This window comes from Rhea pennata, chromosome 8, assembly GCF_028389875.1.
Source record: "Rhea pennata isolate bPtePen1 chromosome 8, bPtePen1.pri, whole genome shotgun sequence".
NCBI classification, from domain to species: domain Eukaryota; kingdom Metazoa; phylum Chordata; class Aves; order Rheiformes; family Rheidae; genus Rhea; species Rhea pennata.
Genome location: NC_084670.1, coordinates 12641249 through 12659937, shown reverse-complemented (window position 1 = coordinate 12659937; position 18689 = coordinate 12641249). Strand labels below are relative to the sequence as shown.

Genomic DNA, 18689 nt, shown 5'->3' with positions numbered 1-18689 from the left:
GTGCAGCAGCTCGGGAGCGTCTCGAAGCTGGAGGCGGAGGCACGTGCCGCGTGGGTGCCCACCCGGGTGCCCCTGCCATGCCTCAACAGGCACGCGTCCCCCTGCTTTCTTTGTGCCACCGCGTCCGAATCAAACCCAGTGTCTCCTCCCCCTTCCCCTCCGCCCAGCTGAGCCCTGTGCAGGGTAAGGTAACGTATGGCTGCCTTGCCTCAGGTCATTGCTGCGGCAGTGGTCACGAAGTCGGCAGTGCAGCGTCCCGGCTAGGTGCACGGTCAGAAAGGGGAGCAGGTGGCGCTGGGAGGGGACCTGCGTTAGAGATGCCTTCCGAGTCGGAGCACAGACACAGGCAGCTCTGGGGCTCGCTTGCCTTTTCCTTATTTTTGAGCCTCTAAGGTGGCGCCCTGTGGATGTCTGAGCATAAGACAGTGTCACGTGCAGGGCGAAGTGATGGTGATGCACCTTTTCTGTCCTCAGCTGCTGGAAGCCATAAGCCAAGGGAGTCAGAGCAGGCGCCAGCGGCGCCAAGCAGACAGGCTCAAACCCTACATTGCTGCTCAAGTGGACGTGTTGCCTGAGACCTTCACACTGGGGGATGAGAAGAACTACAAAGGTTTCTACAACAAGCCCCTATCTCAAGACCTGAGTTATCGCTGTTTCGTGCTGGCCTCACTGGAGGACGGAGACACGGTAAGGACTTCTTGTTGGGGGGAGCATAGTCTTTGCTGGCAGAGGTGGGGTGGGCTCAGTGCAGGGAGGGTGAAAATTGCTGCAAGCCAGTATAATTGAGTTTTCTCCAAAGAGAATAGAGTGAGGCTGTGTAACTGGTGTCAGCAAGATGAGGTGTCTGTGGGAGTTGACTTGATAGATGATGTTTTTGGAAGGAAATGGCATGTATGTTTGACATAACAGATGAGAGTGGAAAGCAATGTTAGCACACATGTTCTGCACGAGCTCAGCTGTGGCTGTTCCCAGAGCAGAGCTCAACACATGCTTGGTGTGCAATACTTTCTAGAGCCACTTTGGTTCAAATTAAATGACTGTGGAAAACAGCCCCTTGAAATCCTATCCTGTGCAGTGGTTGCTGAGATATTGCAGTGAACAGGATGTTCTCTCTACAAGCCTGCCTTTACAGTCGCTTGTCTGACCAGAATCTCGCTTTCAGCTGACGTACGGCAAAGCGAATCTGTTCCCATTGCAGTTTGTTGACAGCATGGCAAAGCTGCGCAAGTGCCTGCTGCACAGGGATTCTCACTCCTGTGTCTCTCCTCGCTGGAGGGAAATGGGCCATGCATTTGTCGGCAGCGTGTCACCAAGCACGTGGGGCCTGGACACGTGAGGGGGAAGGCAATAGCTGATGCAGTAAGCAGGGAGCAGCACAGTGAGACTTGTGCATCCGTGTCCAGCCATAAACAGGGAGGGCAGGAGTGGTGGTGGCAGTAACAGCAGCTAGTGTGTAAATGGAAATAACAGACATGCACGGGCCCCTTTGCTCAGCTTCGAAGCTGCAGTTTCCTTCCTCGGCCTCATTTGCTTGTAATGGCTCATTAGGGCTGGTCACACTCTTCATTACTCATTCAGCACGAGTGCTGCTGTGGCAAGGTGTGCACACTGATGAGGGAAGGAGAGTCACAGATTAACAACAAGGCAAGGCAGAGGCCTCGGGATGTGCTATCTTGGCGTTCCCTGTCTTGAAGAGGTGACCTCGGCTAAATGATCCCAGGCTAACATCAGCTCCTCCCTGACACAGACCCACCACAGCCCTCCAGCAAGCAGAATTATCACGCCCTGCTGCTAGCTGCCACCTTTCTGCATTCCCCGAGGCATCACACCCATTTTCATTTAAAGTGTGAGGCAATCTGTCCAGAGCTGCGCACCATCTCCTCCACTCAGCTCCTCTTAAATTTCTTGCTGTCTCTAGTGTCAGCAAGCAAGTGTAACATAGCCATTTTTCAAAGGCAAAAGGGAGTGTGGTTTCAGCACCATCTCCGAGGGCAGGGGCGCCTCGCAGCTCACAGTTTGACATTGGAAATGCCATTGAGGTAATAGACCTTCTGATCTCTTGTGCTTCTGCTTTCTCTTGGAAGGAGGCATTTCCAGAGTGCTTCTGCAAAAATACGAATCTCGGCCCCTTGCTAAAAGCTTTTGAGGTGAACGTGTGTTACCTTGCTGCACAGATCAGCATGGTCCTTCCCTCCTCCCAAATGCAACCTGACCCTTCTGGGCGGCCGTGGGAAAGCCTGTGTGCATTCCTCTCTGAGTAACTGCTTGCCCATACGAAGAGGAGCCCCAGACCTTCTGCCCAACCCTTTCACCATGGGTATAACATCTTTGTATCGCTACCATGCTCAAGCAGTGCTGTAGCTGCTTCTCTGCCCTGTTGTTAGAGCAGGGGGTGCACAAGAATAGGCCTGTGGGTTGCAGGGGCCCCACGCAGACTTTCTCCAGGAGCAAAGCTCGATCAGGAGCCCACAAGTATATTGATACAGGCTCTAAGCAGGCTAAAAGGTTTCACGGCTAAAGTAGCCACAGCCCCCTGGCCAGTGGCATCTTGGACCGCTGATAAATCTGAGGAGAGCAGCCAGGATGCTGCACCAGTGCCTGCTGCCAGAAGGATGTCGCAGATAAGAGCACTGTCTGCAGTTCACACATGCTTGAAACCAGGCTGGCTAGGATCAAGGGCACCTGTGAGAGAAGATCAAGGCATGCGTCTGTGGGACACCAGCACGCTTGAGTTTTCCCTTTCTTCCTCTCACATGCACACAGACTTGAAGTGTGTGTTTAAACTCTGACCTTAAAGCAAGCAATTTATAGACCCACAGGCACCTCTCTGCAGTGAGCGAAACTTTCTACGGCAAGAGCGGAATGTTTCTAGTTCCCTAATGCAGGGCAGCAGGTGCTGCTCGAAAAGCTACAGGCACTGAACTGATACGGCTCTGGCCCTCTCTAGCAGGGGGAAGGGATTTCTTTTAGCAGTATTTAACCCTTCTGACCCAGCAAGGCTGAGCTGCGAAGGGACAGCACAGCTACAGAAGCCTTAGCAACAGCAGAGTAACAGCCAGGTGCAATGTCATTTTCTGCAGGAAGGGTTTAGGTCTCTGCTAATCCTGTCTTACAGGTGGGGCTAGAAAGCTATCCCTTCAGGTTATAAATCACTGTGATGCCAGATTGCAAAAGTCTCTGGAAGGGAATCTGTGAGCATGAGGCCCTTTCCAAGGTCTGTTTATCAGGGCTGAGACATCAGGAAGAAAACTTTCCTGTCATTTCAGTCCTTTAAGAAAACTGCCTAGCCCAGCAGGGGTTTTCCTAATATAGCCCGGTCCTGGAGAGATGTGTTGGTATCAGCACAGCAGGTATTACACACCACATAGGAATCATCAGCCAGCCCCACTGTGCAATTGGTTGGGATGTGAAAGCTTGTGATTTGGCTCCAAGTAAATCCAGGTCTGGCAAGCGGCTCTTAGCAGCTCTGCTAGCCAGAAAGTTGCTGTCAGTGGGAATGTTTCACAGCGGAAGAGACCATTTCTGCAGTGTGACCTTTGCTGCTGCTGAAGGAGAACAGATCCCTTTGTGTGCTGCCTGGATTTGAGAGGCATGATCATTCCCTGCTAGCCAGAGGCAGGGGGAAACCTCTGCCATTCGGGGATGTGGCTGGTGCTTTAGCCTAATGGACATTTGTTTTTTTCTTTCCCTTCTCCTGCCTGTGCCCTTCAGAAGAGGTATGCAGCCAGCCCCTACTCAGATGAGATTGTGATGGAAGTGGCTTCTGCAAAGCAGCAGGATGAGCCAGAGATGCTATGGGTGATGGGACCCGTCCTGGCTGTGATACTAATCATCATCATTGTCATTGCTATACTCCTCTTCAAAAGGTGAGATCCAGTCCAGTGTGCTGCAGTAGAGCTCTAGTGCACGAGTACTACAGGTGGTAGCACCTTCAAGACTCTCCTTCCAGCCTGTGGTTATGGCGTACTCTAGTAGATGGTTCTTGATGGTTGTAGGGTGGAGGAGGGTCTCTATTTGACATGGCAAAAGGCTGCTTTAGAAAAACAGCAGAAGGCATGGATATGCGGAAGACAATATTAGCCCCAGGATACAGAGCTACTGTGAATTCTGGAAACTAGCTGAGCAACTGGACAGAGGAGAACTGCTTTGTCCCTAAAAGCAATCTGACTGCTCTCTGGTCTTACAGTTTGAATTTGCAGCCCCAGGGAAGTCTGCAGTACCAGCTCCCTGCTGAAATTTCTTGCTCTGTCTCTGGCAGGTGTTCCCACTGCTAAGAATTTTGATTAGGGGAACATGGTCTTGGTGGTGAGAATGGGACATGACGAGCTGAAATCCAAGTAGGACCTCTCCTCTTGAGACCTCTCAGTCCTGGCTACGGAGTCAGGAGCATGATGGGGCAAGCCATCCCCGCTCCATGCTCCCTGCTGGAGCAACCGTCCACTTATGCTTAAGGAGCAGTCCTGCTAGAGCTGTAACTGTAGTATGAAACTACTGTCAGTCTTCACGACGAGCTGCAGGTTGCATTTGCGTGTGTTCTCGTAGCCTGATCAATTACAGTAGGTCATATTCTCTATCAGCTCAGCTCTGAGGTTCTGCTCCTCCTGGACTTTCTATTTACATATGTATTTGTAGCTTGGGGAAGGGAGCTGGCTTTGTTGTCTGATTAAATGGAGCTCTGCTGTGCATGTGCAGTCAGTGCCTTTCTGTGTCAGTGATCATCTCCTTTCTTCTGTTTCTGCTCTTCTCTGGATCTAGTAAACAAGAAAGGTAGGAATCCATTTTATCTTCTTGTTTTGCTAAAATTACCAGCCTGTTTCAAGCCTCAAGCTAGCAAGGGGCATCTTTGTTTTTGGGGGTGTGGGGCATGCCAGCCCTGGGGGTTTACAAAGACTTTGTTTCCTCAAAGGCATCAGCCTCCTATTAATTGTCAGGCTCTTGCAGCTCTTTAGGAGACCGTTCCAACATGAAGATGTTCCAGATTGTTTTTGCAATTAAATTAAAAATCTGGAAATGAAAGCACCAGCAGTTACAGGTGTTTCTTTGTATCCTCAGACTGTGAGCTGTTTAGTCAAGAGTGCAGGTGCCATCAGTTTATAGTAAGGAATTTTTAAGGAAATACCAGGCAATTGTAAGAAGCAAGATGCTTGCTTGGCTCTAAGGAGAGAAAACAGCCTCATCCCCATCTTCCCCAATCTGTCTGTACCTGGGTCCCTCAGATGCTGTTTCCAGCTTGGCTTAGCTTTGCTTTGTCGCAGAGACTTAACGTGGGTTGAGCACAAGGAAGTAGCACCAGCCCACCGTGCTTGGCACCTGACTTCTATGTCCCTGCTGCATCTTAGCCCATGCAGCAACAGCATATCCGCTCAATACTTCTAGCACCACCTGCATGCTAAGAGCAATGCTGTGTTATCCTATGCCTTTTTACTGCCCGGCTTCTCTTTGGAGGGATTTTCTTCCAAAGATAATTGTGCAGCATATTTACAGCTTCACATCTACAATGGGAATGAGTTGATCCTGAAGAGCAGTAATAGTTTGAGATCAGGAGGGTCTGGTTTTGTTTAACAGTGGCCCTGACAAAGCTAATGAGAGAGACAAACATTAATTATCTGCTGTGGCCCTTCCCTGGGAAAGCTGGATCACCTTCCTCCAGGGCTGAGGAGCTGGCACACAGTTGCACATGGCACATCCTGCCACGCTCCTGAGAGGAGGAACAGTGCTTTGTTTGTTTGCCATTTATTTTTCTTTCTTTCTATCAGTACTCTGAGTCCTTGAGCTCTTTTGTCTCAGCCCGGGCAGCTAGAAGGCTTCTGAGACAGTTAGATGACTCAGAGTAGCAAAAGACTCACAAGCTGGTCTTCCCCACTGATCAGCTCCAGTGTTTGATACTCCGCTGGCTACAGACAGAGCTTGCTCACAGTCTGAGCCTCAGAGGGAACACAGGTTTCACTCGCTGTGATTTATGCACTAAATTTCACTTAATTTCTAAGCATCAGTGCCAGCAACAGTGTGCACAGCTCCCTGTGGTAGTGATAATGCCCTGCGCCTGTGCGGAGTGTTTCTGATCTTGTGTGGCTCAGGGTCACCCATGATCCTGAGATGTGGCTGCTTCTATGCAGAACACAACAACTCTTCAGGATGCTTTGAAATGCCTCACAACAGAGCAGAAAGCAGAGACTGACTGTTGCGATTTGCAGGATGGTAAGCACATGAGAATTTGTGCAAACTGGCAGAGATGCAGTTCCCTCCCTCTCTTACAGAAGATGTGAGATCAACACAAGGGGTCACCACCAGGCAAAACCCATTTGGGGCTGTTGCACAAATACAAAGTCTCTGGGTATTGCTGCGTGCTCAGCGCCTTGGCAAAGCATCGGGATCAGCACAGGCTCGAAGAGGAGGGTGTCCCTGCTTTACTCCTTGCAAGATAGTTCTAGCATCATATCCTGCAAAAGACAGCAGCCCCTCTGCTGCTGCTGCCCAGCACCCCCATTGTACTACATGGGAACATGCAGCATACTTGTAACGTAGAGCAAGAAGTGGGACTTAGAGAATCACTAGAAACCCTTCTTGCAGTATTAGATTTTCCTTAATATTCTCTTGTCCACTTTTTGATTGGATCTGTCCCTGCCTTGCCTGTGAATTTCCAGCAAGAGCCTGAGGTGGTGGCATTGCTGTAGGCATAAATATAGCATGAAGAGACAACAGTGTGTTTTATTGTTCCATTAATACACGCCTTGGGTGCCTTCAACCATTCAAGACATGTATTAATGGCCCAATAAAACACACCCTGAAGAGCCTTTACACTATTATATTATAGCTTTCTATATTTAAATATTTTTAATACTTGAAAAAAATTGATTATATCCTTCCACTGCAGGAAATAGTTCCTAGAGAGAGTAAGAGGAAATAAGTTCTTGTGTCTATCTGCTTTTTCTCTAGTAAATATTATTATTTCAAAGTGTCTCACTAATCAAACCTCTGTCATCACTTTAGTATGATCCTTCCTGTTTCATAGATGGGAAACCAGAGGGACTGAAGAGGATGCGACTTGACCAGCATCCTGGGCAGTGCGTGGTGGAGCTGGGTGTCTGGGGTGCAGGAGAGGCCTCCGCTATGGCTGGCCCCACAGCTCCCGGATCCTGCTGTTGGGGATGCTGCCGGCACAAGCTGCCGCAATGGGTCTGGGCACGCGCGAGCTGCCACGGGGCCTTGCTGGAACTCACCGGCTGCCTTGTCCCCTCTGTCCCCAGAAAAAGGGCGCACTCGCCCTCCTCCAAGGACGAGCACTCCATCGGCCTGAAGGACTCACTCCTGGCCCACTCCTCCGACCCGGTCGAGATGCGGCGGCTCAATTACCAGACTCCAGGTAGGGAGCGCCTCCCCCGGTCCCCTTGGTGGATCCCCATCACCAGGTCCCCTTGCCTGCGGCAGTCGCAGCCCTCCTCTCCCGCCGCAGCTCAGCGCTTTCTCGGTCACGATGGCGTGGCCGGAGGCTTAGGTCAAGGCTGCCCAGGTGTCCCCGCTCCGACCTGCGAGTCCTTCTTCCCTGACGCTGTTAGGGCAGGTACGTGGGGCCGCACAAGGCCTGGAAGCGGCAGCCTCGTGTGTTGGGGCCCTTCGCCTGCTGAGGGGGCACGCGGCCGGGCACTTCTGCAGCATGAGCCAGGAGCAGCGTACACACAGGAAAACCTAGGGGCACACGCTGCTGCCAGGCTCTGCGCTGCTGGGGCCGGAGCCCGTGCCGGGCTCAGCGCTAAGTGCTATCTCAGGGGCAGCAACCAGAGAGACCAGGGAGGTGCAGGGAGCCTTCGGCACCCAGGATGTCCCGTTTTGGGTCTTCAGTGTGCAGCCTGCCTGGTTCGGCTCAGCTAGGCGGGGAGGGAGGGCAGCCTGGGCTGCTCCCCTGTCAGTGCTGGGCCCAGTGAAAGAGGCAGCTGGTTGCAGTGGTCTCAGAGCAGAGGACAACAGTATAGTAACAGCCCTTGCTTTCTGCACGCAACTGCTCGCTGCTGAGCGTCTCGGTCATGCCCACGCTGCCCTGCGGTGCCGTGGGTATGAGCTGGCTCGCTAGCCGGCGGAGGCAGCTGAACTTGCCGCTGCAGAAAGGTCTTCTGCTGCTGTTTTGTGTCCATAGTCTGTGACGGTGCTGGAAACACAGCGCCTGTCATGGTAGCAGTCAGAGACCGGCTCACCTGGGCTTGTTGGGAGCCTTTCAGAGAGCCGCAAGTCCTACATTAAGTGGAGGAATGCTTGGGCTTTTGTGATGGTGGGGCAGCTCAGCAGTAACTGGGGCACTTACAGCTCTCTTCTAACTTGCAGCTCCTCCTGGACTGTAACCTACCTTCCTTTTCCTCCTGCTGCTCATTCATCTAAGAGCTTCATCTAAAGGAGAGTTTTGAAGGGGCCGTTTTCTGATGTAAACCCGTTGTGTCTGGGCAGGAGGGTGGGGAGAACCAGCCGTTCACCCTGGCTGCTGTGGGGTGGGCTGCCCTGGTCAGTGGCAGAGCAGCTGCCAGGGCACCCCTAGTGAGGGCATCTTCCAGGCAGCACCTCCGCAGGTCTACACACCAGATCTCATGGGTGGGATGCAGCAACAACCTGGTAGTTGTCAGCATGCCTGGCACATCATCAGGGTATAAAATGAGCTGGCATGAGATTGTGGTGTGGGAGGAAAATGCTGTGGGGAGCAAGGAAGGAGCATGCGCTGGAGGAACGTCTGAACTAGCAGATCGCTGGGTGCAGCGTTAGCCGAGGGGGTCACACGCAGCCAGCTGCAGCCTGCTGCTCCCAGAGGCGGAGAGAGGTGTTGAATGGGGCTGCTCCAGGGTGCCTGTGCACTGGGACCAGCCCGTGGCATGTCCCACTGCCCAGCAACACGAGAGCTGTCCTTGCTGCACGCTGGTCGGTTGCAGCGCGCAGGGGAGTGTGACAGTCAGGCACACGCCTGCACTGCTCCCCAACAGGCGCCTGGGGTGCTTGCAGTGAGGGCATCCCTCGCTGCAGCTGAGGCTCGGGAGCTGCAGCTGAGGAGGAGGAAGGCCCAGGATGTTTTCATTTCCTTTCTGTGTCACAGAGTAAGTCAAAGACACTGGCTAATTTGATAAGTTTGCAGAGCTGTCTGGAGACACCCAGACAAACCAAAGAGCCCAGTTCACCAGCGATGGCTACGGTCCCCTCGGATGCTCTGCTGTTGAGCTTGTTGTCACAGCTGGCTGATGATTCCTCACCACGCGGCGGCAGCATGTCCCCTCTTGCTGCCCCCCATGCGCACACACACATCACTAGTGAAGCGTTGTGGGTCTGAAGCAGGTGTCATGTCCAGCTCCTGACAAGCTCGTACTGATTAACGAGGAGGCACTGAAGCCATCCAGCCCAGTGGGCCGGAGCTCCCATGCTGCTGCTCCTGTCACCTGGCCACGGCAGTACTGCGTAGGCACGTGGACAAGAGCTGCTGGCCACCAGCCAGCACAGTTAGGTAGCCAGTCTCCCTGCTGGAGTCTGCTGAGCAGGGAAACCTTATTTAATGCGTTATTAATTGGGTTGGTGTTACTGAGCTTTCTCGGTTTTGTGGTTCTTACTTCAGAAAGGGGTCATTTCCACCACTGTCCACCTCTCGGTACTGCTGTGCTGGTTTGCCAAGCCATTGAGAGGACCAGCGACTGGGCAGTGTTCACGTACACCAGGAAGCGAGGCGCATGTGCTCTACTCTGCTAGCGCGCTGCAAGCAGGCCAGGGGCTCTGGGGCTCTCAGAAGAGGTTGCTGGGGGTAGGTAGTCTTCCCAGCCACAAAACAGCGCAGGTTTCCCCAGCACTTACCATCCACGCACCTTTCCTGGCCTCCGTTTGGGCAGGGGTTGTGGGTAGCAGCGAGCAGCGTTAGCTCGTGGCGTCACAAGCGACGGACGATTCATTCGCTGCCCTGCTCGTAGCTGCATCTCCACTGGTTTGTCGGTGCTGGCCGGAGCTGAAAGCCCGCTGCGTCATGGCCAGCGGCAGAGCAGACCCTGGAGGCGGCAGCCAGTCCAGTGCAGGAGGGAGGCTCCCGGTGCTGTGGCAGATGGTGCTTTCCTTTGCATCTCCATCTCTTTGTCCTTCCATTTCTGAACCTCTGCAATGATGACTAAAGGCTAATGGGATTTCTGTTCTTGCCCCGTTTCTTTTCTTTGCAGGTTCCAGTGTCCCCAGTTGCCCGAATATTTCAAGTTAGTTTTAACTCCTGTATTTATCTTTGACACTTTTTTTGCTTTTTCTTTCTCTCTCCCTTTCTTTCTCGTCTCTGTAATTTTTGTTCCAATGTCATGAAGGTCACCCTCACTCACAGCAATCTAGAACGGCAGTGATTTCACTTTCTGACATGATGTGTGGGCCCCACACAGGCCAAGCTCGGGTACTGTTTGCACAGCACGACAGCAGTTCACAGCAGCACAGTGCTAAAGGAAACCAGCTGGGTGCTGAGCTGCCAGGAGGCTCCTGCTGCAGCCCTTCACCTGCTCTGCAGCCTCCTGCCTCTCGCACAGCTGCATGCCAGGCCCTGCCGTGGCACAGGCCTGCAGCTGGCCCAACATAGAGGGTGGATAACCTTGACTATCCTGGGGGTGGGAGAAGGGCAGCTAAAAGTCCTCCTGGACAGATTGAAGGGTGCTCTGCGACCCAGAGGTTGAACGCTCCTTCTGCTTCAGGCAGACCAGCTTCCCACAGAGGTTGGGTCACCTCTGCGGGTTTGGAAGAGGGGATGCTGGTCTTGGATGGAGTAGTACCAGGACTCTTCTTTGTATTGTGAGCCTCAGGTTCATTCTCAAACAGCCATAGAAGTGTGTCCTCCTGACTTCTCTACAAGGGGTCTGTGTGTCTGCACGCAGGAATTGGGGAAGTACGTAGGATAGATGCTTTCGCGCCCCAGGGACAGAGCCAAGGGCTTTGTAGTCTGCAGTTTTGCAGTGTTCCTGAGACCTCCGAGCTCTCCCAGCTAGTGGAGAGCTTGCTCTTCTCTCGCCGGAGTGGTTGGAAGACCTGTGGAAGTCCTGATAGTGTGCACAGCTCCCCTCTGCCTTCACCTGCACTGTTTGTGGCTGCTGTTCCAGGGTCACCATATTGGATTATCAACTGTGTCTTTCTCCCTCTCCTCCCCTTCTGCTCTTGCAGCTCGTTTGGTGCTGCAACACTCCCCTTGATGAGCAAAACTGAATTTTGGAGGAAGACCCTTGCATTTCTCAGTAGAAATACATGTCTGCAGCTCTGCTGCAGTCCGTGGCTCTTAGTGCTTCATAGGTGACCACACTGGGAGTCAGATAAATCACATAGCGTGGTTGTGTTCCAGTCTTTTCCTTCTTCCAGCCCCACACTTCTGCCTTGGCTTCACACTATTCTCCAGTTTAATTGCTCATCAGTAATGGCTCTACATTGCAAAGGCTGCTCCTGAATTACAGCCTCTGGAGCCCTGGCACCGATGAGCAAAGTGTGCAGAGATGTCTGTGGGCCTGCTCAGCCACCCCTGGGATCCTGGTGGATGAGGTGGCAAGCAGAAGATCGTTAGCAGGAAGATTCCCGCACAAGGCAGAAAAGAGATATTTCCCACCTCGTCTGTCCCTGTGCTCTCAAGCAGTCAGTGGGTAGCTCTGTACTGTCAAGTGGTAGAAGGACAAGGTGTGTGTTGGATCCGATCTGGCCTTTATGCAGTGATGGCAGGTGTTTTTGGCAGAGGTGTTAGGAGCCCTGCTGTGCAGCGGCTGCGGTGTAATGTGCAGTGACACTTCCATGTTATCACCTAATGACTTGTCACTGCTGTGTAAAATGCACATACCCAGCCTGGGGACTGCTCCATCACCTCAGCGGACCATCACTGCCATCTGTGGCACTGTTCAAGCTCCTGAGCAATTGAGAAGCTCCTGGCCGTGCTCCAGCCTGTCTCCCTGGGTGTGAATCAACAGCTTCTGCCTATTAATAATCATTATTACCCACATGGGTTTCTGGGAAACCCACAGAACAGCCGATGGAGTCACGAGCCTGGGGGTTTGCGTGAGCCAGACTTTGGATGAGATGTTTCACAGACACGTTCCTGCCCGTTCCCCATCACGGCTTCAGGGAAAGGGGTTGCAACATTTGAGTCCTGAATCCCAGGGCTCCAGTCCCAGCAGGGCTCCTTCCTTGTCTCGCGTGCGTCCTCTTGCAGTACTGTGTCCCTGCATGGGTTCAGGAGGGTCCCCTCTTCTGGGCCCCACAGCGGGACAGGGCTCCTGCCATGCCCAAGACAAGCCTCCTGGCAAGGCCTGACCATGCATCCCGCGTTAGGCAGGGCAGGGCTTCTGCCACAGCTTGAGCTGCATCCCAGCAGCTCTCCCAGGAGCTGATGCTGGGCATGTCACTATGCATGGTGGCTCGCGCTAGCCAGCCTAGTGGAGCTGCATTTTTGGACCCCAGAGCCAGCTCGTTCTCCTAAGCCCCACTGAGAAGTGCTGAGTTATGCAGCAATGGGCACAGCTGCTCCTTAGCTCTGGGAACATCGAGCAATCTCCGACCCAGGGACCTTGCTGTGTTTTTGGAACCCCCGCAGGAGACAGGGGCACGGTGCCTGCCTACCAAAAAAGTGTGCATATGCCACAGAAACTTGGCACAGGTCTCAAGGAGTTTTGTTTTGGCTAACATAGCTGTTAGGGATAAATCAGAGGATTGGCATCAGCCCCTGGGGAAAAGAGCGCCAGAGAATCGAAGTGTTCAACTTCAGCCTGTGTGGGAGCCCCGGCAAGCACATTGACAACATCTCCTCAGCCCATTTCCGTCGGGGCTTCCCCGAGCCCCTGCCCACCGTGTGGCCTGCTGTGCGCCCGGTTGCTGTACTGTCCAAGCATGCTCACCCGGTCATGCACCTCCGCACATCTCCGTTCTTTTTGTTTCACCGAACCATGTGCTCTGAGAGCACGTGCAGCATGCCATGTGGTCTCGCCGACTTTCCATCCATTCCGCCCAGCGCTTCACGTTGTCACATGTGTCCACCTTGCACCCACCTTTCGGGTTTGCCGTGCACATGCTGTTGTCGAGCCTTCCCTGGGTGTGCAGAGCTGTAACCGTTTCCCTCCCCCTCTCCCTCTTGCCTCCTTGTCTCCCCTGGCAGGCATGCGCGATCACCCTCCCATCCCGGTGACCGACCTCGCTGACAACATCGACCGGCTGAAGGCCAACGACGGGCTAAAGTTCTCCCAGGAGTACGAGGTGAGCGTGCCGGGCAGGATGGCGCGGAGCGTTGCTGGACAGGGTTTTGCTCGGACGCCCGGAGGAGCGGGCTGCAAACCTGAGCAATGCCTCCTCCGCACCAACATCGCCCTGGCCGGGCCCCGAGCCAGGCCTGGGCACCTGCCAGCTCTCCCTGCCAAACCCAGAGCGGTGGGAACTCGCCTTAAGCAGTTGACACATGGCTGGTACAGGAAAAAAAGGCCTTGCAGCTGATCACGCTCCAGCCTGCCGTGCTCCCACCGTGGTTACGGTCTTGGGAGTGAATGGGAGCCTGCGTCTACCCACCTGGGTCGTGGCTGTTTAGTGTGTCCTGCTTGCTCCGCAGGGGCTGCCCTCTGTGCAGGCTGGCTGAGGGATTTTGGTCCTGTGCACGGCACACCGTGCCCCGTGGTTCCCACCCCATTCAAGCTCAGCACACTGCTGCTACTGTTCCTTGGCCATTCACCCCTGGGGGCAAGCACACGTTTGTGTTTTCCTTCCTGCTCTCCCCAGCTCCTGCCCCCCCTTGCACGCTGCTGGACTACGCTGGCATTCGCCTCTGCAACTCAATGTGTCAGCTGCCAGAAAACGCACAACAGCTCTAATCCTGCTAATATCCTGCTGCCCTGGCTTGCAGTCCCAGGCCGTCTTCCCTGCCCGGGCTCTGCAGTCCTGAGCTGCAAACCCCCCTCTGCTACTTAGGCACGCTCCCTCCTTATTTTTAGTGGAGCCCCTGGCTGTACCGTCAGCACCGTGAGCATCCTGTCTTTGCTCACACACACGGGTGTGCACCGTGCGCATGGTGCCCCCCATCCTGCCCTGCGCCGCTTCCAGCCCTACTCCTGCAGCTCCCTCCTCCCCTGAGGACAGCTTGCCAAGAAGGGCGAATGCGAGGGGAAGGCGTCGCCGTGCACAAGGGCGCTTGCACAAGGGCTGCGTTTCCTTTCTCACCGCTCTCCAGGCTGGATGACTAGATTGAAAACTTGTGAAATTGGGCAAAGTTCCTCTGCAGCCATTGGAGCTGCAGTGGCAGGATATTATGTTTTCCTGTGCTTACACGCAGGACCCACTTGAGCTGCAGGGGACTTAGGAATAAACCCCCCACTAGTACTAAAGAGGGAATAAATTGGGGAAGTGTGCTTTGCATGTGTTATCGCTTCTGTTTGAATTGTTATTTGTTTGTGCCTGTGGCCTCCCCTTCCTGCAGCATACCTGCGCTGATTTATGAGATGAGATCAGAACATGTACCCACAAGGTAAGATTATATATGCCAAGAAAGGGAAGCAGATCTCTGTGCTGAGAAGGTAAGGGACGAATTCCAGCTAGCTCAAAGGGTGTGCTGTATATATCTAAGGAAGGCACCGAGCACTGGTTTAAAGATGTCCAGGAAGAGGGCTTGGCTATCCCTCCCCATATTGCTGTCTAGACCAGGGAAGAGCTGAGCTTTCACCAGCTGCAGCGTTACATTGCAGCTCGGCAAATGGTTAGAGGAATAATATGCTTCCCTTGCAGTTACCGGTGTGTTCATGCATGTCCTGCAAGTCTGGCACCGAGGTGTGCAGCCGCATCTATCTTCCTTGGGCTTTTTGTTACGAGTCCAGCTGAAATGTAAAGCAAGGCTGTCAGCCGTGCTACAGGCAGATTCTGCCTCTGCTGTGCGGTGGGGATGCAGCAGGATCGCGTGTCTCTGCACTCCCATCCTTGCGTTAGGCCTGCGCCGTTTGGAGCCTGCAACACGATACTGAGCTGGGAAACTGTTTCAAAAAAAATGGGCGTTAGGTAAATTCTCTGAGCTGTTTTCAGAGCCATTCTTTTCTCATTTCTCTTCCTTTAGAATATCATGGCTGGTTGAGAGCACCAATCAGTTGTACTTTTCATGTTGAAGCAGCTATTAAGCACCTGATTGTTGCATGTAATTTTTTTCCCCTGGATACTGCTGCGTTTGACTCCTCATCAACTTGAAATTACTGAACATGACAGGCTTGTAAGGTGCTTGACACTAAGATGGGCCCCAAAGCAGAAATGTCTGTCCCTCGTTGGCATGTGGGGACCAGTCATCTCCCATTTGATGCAGCAGAGAGGAAAAGGCTTTACACAGAATGCCAGCTCCCTTTGCAGGGTTGCCGGTGAGATGGGGCCGGGCTCATCCTGGTCACCGTGTGCACAGGTTTGGCAGGACAACAGCTGCCTTTTGGGGAACTGCAGAGCAGTTGAATAAGGGAATTGGTGGAGTGGGTGCGGAAACGGCGGAGGTGGGAGGAAGGGGGCTGTGCAGCACAGCCTGTGCCAGCGGGTGCTTCCCGCGCGGAGGAGGGCGAGGAGCCACAGCTGCCTCCCGTGCAATTGCAATCGCTGTGCGAACGTGCAGCCCCAGCGCTCGCCCTGGGACCACGCGATCCCAGCACCATTACAGAGCCAGGCACTTCAGCAGACAGAGGTCCCGATCCTGTTGGATCCCTCTGGAGCTCAAGGCAGCAGCGCTGCCTGCCCAGGCACACAGCACAGCTGAGCAGGGAGCACCAAAGGAAGAGGCGAAGGCAGCACAGCTGAAGCCCCACGACACGTTTGCTGTTCGGTTACGCTTTGGAGGAGTTGCGTTTTAAGTGTTTTCGCACAGCAGCCTGGCAGCCTGACGCCTCAGTGGGGCGCAGGGCTGTTCATAGATGGCTCGCGTCCCGGGAGCGGTAGGCACCCCAGACAGAAAGCAAATATTTAACAGCACTTTAACTAGTGAAGCCAGCTGCCCAGAGCCATCAGTCTGGCGCTTGTCCTGGCGGTGTTCGCGATAGCACGGGAACCTAGGCATGGGTTACAGAAAACGAGACCTGTCAGCACCTTCTCAGGCGCCTGGGAAGGGAGCAGAGAGGGTGGCAGGGATTTTTCGGAGCGGTCTGGCCTCCATTCTCGCAGGTCAGAGAACAAACAATATTGCTCACACCTGATGCCAGCCCGCGTGGCCGAGCAGCCGGCGCGACCAAGCCGGCGCAGAGCGAGCGGTGTGCCGGCTGCAGCGCGAGCGGGCTGCCGAGCCTGGCAGCAGGACCTTGCGGCCCCAGCGGGACCCCCGGGTCTCCCTGGCAGGGCGGGAGAGGTCGAACTGCCGGTGCTGGGAGCGGAGCTGGCTGCGGGCAGGGCTGCCTCTGCTCCCGGCCTCTGTGGCGCGGGGCAGGCAGGAGCTGGCGCAGCGCAGGCTGAGCACGCTTTCCCGAGCGGGCGGCAGAGCGGGCGGGAGCAGAGTGCAAGGGCCTGGCAACCGCTCCTGGCCTGGCCGCACTGGGAGAGTATTTCATTTTTAGTGTACAGCGAGAGCCACAGTGAATTTACTGTGTGGGATTAATGGAATTAAATAAGTAGAGGGGAGGCCGAGCTCCTTAATTATTTATCCGTGCCGGGTGCCGAGGCGGTGTTGGAGCTCCTCCTGTGGGCCACCTTCCCACGCTGCAGCCTGCTGACGTGGGGCAGGATCCTGCCCTTGGCCGTGGGGCGCCCGCACTCATTCACAGCAGCGTGCACACACGTGCCACGTCTCGCACTCTGCCCGTGGGATCCATCCGGCCGAGCGCCGCTGTCCCCTCCTCTCCCGTTAGCAAACACACACAGCCTGGGTCCAGCCAGGGCTGGATCCTGCTAGCTTGTGCCTACTGCCGTTTCTGGGCTGCATCCTGCACCACCTTCCCAGGGCAGAATTTTTTTCTCGTGTCCGACCTGAACTGCCCAATGTGTAACTCGCAGCTGTTGCCCCTCGTGCCGTGTCCCATGGACACGTTCCTCCAGCTGCCGGCTCCTGGGAGCAGAGCGGGGCGGAGGTGCCCGAGTACCTCTGCCCTCACGGGTGCCTGCTGCACCTCACCCCGGTGGGCAGCTGAGCACGGATGGGTTTGTGTTCCTCCCAGGGCAAGGCGGTCCCTGGGCTGCTTCCCTACACGTAGCCTTGCTGATCCTTAGGGTACGCATCTGGGTGTGCTCCTGCTTCGCAGCGCAGCTGCGCGTCCCCAGGAGGCGACATCCCCTTCCCCACGGTTTGCCCGCGGTGGAGGGAAGCGCTGCTGGCCTGCCTAAAGCCCCGGCCGCTTGCGCTTCCCCTAAAGCTGCCGGGGACGTCGCGTCTCGCGCGCCTGCAGCCCTGGCCGGGAGCACGGCAGGGCACGCTCCGACAGCAGGGCGCTGCTGCGCCGCAGGAGGTGCCGGTCGCCAGGGCCGCGCGAGCCCAGGCGGTGCTGCGCCGGGGCGGCCGGACAGCGGCCGGGGAGCTGAGTTTACTGGGCCGGTCGGGAAGCTGTCTGGCAGGCGTGCGGCACTCACGTTCCTGTAATAAGAATAATAAGGCTGAAGCGCAGCCAGCAATTGATTTGGGAGCGCGTTACATCCTTGTTGGAGACGTAGCGCAGATTGACGGTGGTCGGTGCCTGTGCTAGTGCGGCTGATTTCGCGGGAGGCCGAGGAGCACGGATGGCCCGTGCACCTTCCCCTCGCCGCAGCCTTGGCTGCCGAGCGGCGCGGGGCCGCCCCGAGCTCCCCGAGCCTGCGAGCTGCGGGGACTCTGCTCTGGGGGTCTCTGCAGCTGCACTGAGGGAGAGGGGGGCAGCAAACATCCAAGAAGCAAACTGGCACCCAGGGATGTTTCCAAGGCACTTGTGAAGTGCTCTGGAGTGTCCAAATAGCCCTTCCCAATCACATCTCAGTGGTTTGGCTCTGTCTTTATGTTGATGGCAGCAGCAGCAGGGATCCCTAAGCTGCTGGGGAGAGATCGCTCCTTGCACTTCCATGCTGGGAAGGAGGAGTTTTACTAATTGGGCTTTTGCTAGCTTTGCACTTGCTGTTTTACAGCATCTCCTGTCACTGTAAAGCAAAGCAGCCCCCAAAGTTTTATACTTTTAATTTTGTTCCTGGCTCATTTCCGTCCCGTTTCCCAGCCCTTCTACTCTTTAGGAAGGATGAGTTGAAAGTGTTACTCTCATGAAGTTTGGGGGTGAAGTGGTGGTTCCCTTGAGTCCTGGAGAGGAGCAAGGGGAGACTCCAAGGGCCCAGCAGCTGTGGGGCAAGGGAGGGAACAAGATAGCACTGCCGTAGGCTGGGGTGGCAGAGCATCCTGTGGAGATGGGACAGGACTTGCCAGTAACCACTCTATGTAATGGGCTTCAACTGCTTTCCAAGCATCATCCTCCCATTTATTTACTCATTTGTTTGCCTTAAAGGGGGGAACAGGTGTACATTAATTCATCACCAGAGTTTAAATTAAATCATTTTACTTCTAAATGAGTCACTAATTTGCAGGAGTATTTAATTAGAGCCTCTTTGCACTCAGGTGCTGTATTATTTCTGACTTTCTCACCTGTTTGCCCTCTTAAGAGGCTGGTGATGATTAGACCATTTCTGCACATTGTCATTTCACATCAAAGCGATTAACCCTAATGGCAACACCTTGATGCTGCTCCTCCGTTCAGGGGGCTCTTTGCAGCCTCGTGCCCCCCAGGAAATAGCCCTTT

At 54.7% G+C, this 18689-nt stretch overlaps 1 protein-coding gene across 7 annotated transcripts in view; it reads left to right on the top strand.

Moving 5' to 3' along the window:
• Positions 1-18689, top strand: part of PTPRF (protein tyrosine phosphatase receptor type F) — a 386501-nt gene that overhangs the window by 345650 nt on the left and 22162 nt on the right. For 6 of the 7 annotated variants that reach the window (XM_062581931.1, XM_062581932.1, XM_062581929.1 and 3 more), the window contains 5 exons: positions 475-687; positions 3712-3866; positions 7248-7363; positions 10167-10199; positions 13106-13203. In XM_062581931.1, the coding sequence (XP_062437915.1) occupies positions 475-687; positions 3712-3866; positions 7248-7363; positions 10167-10199; positions 13106-13203 (615 nt within the window). The remainder of the gene's footprint in view (positions 1-474; positions 688-3711; positions 3867-7247; positions 7364-10166; positions 10200-13105; positions 13204-18689) is intronic. The other variant, XM_062581933.1, reaches the window with a different exon arrangement.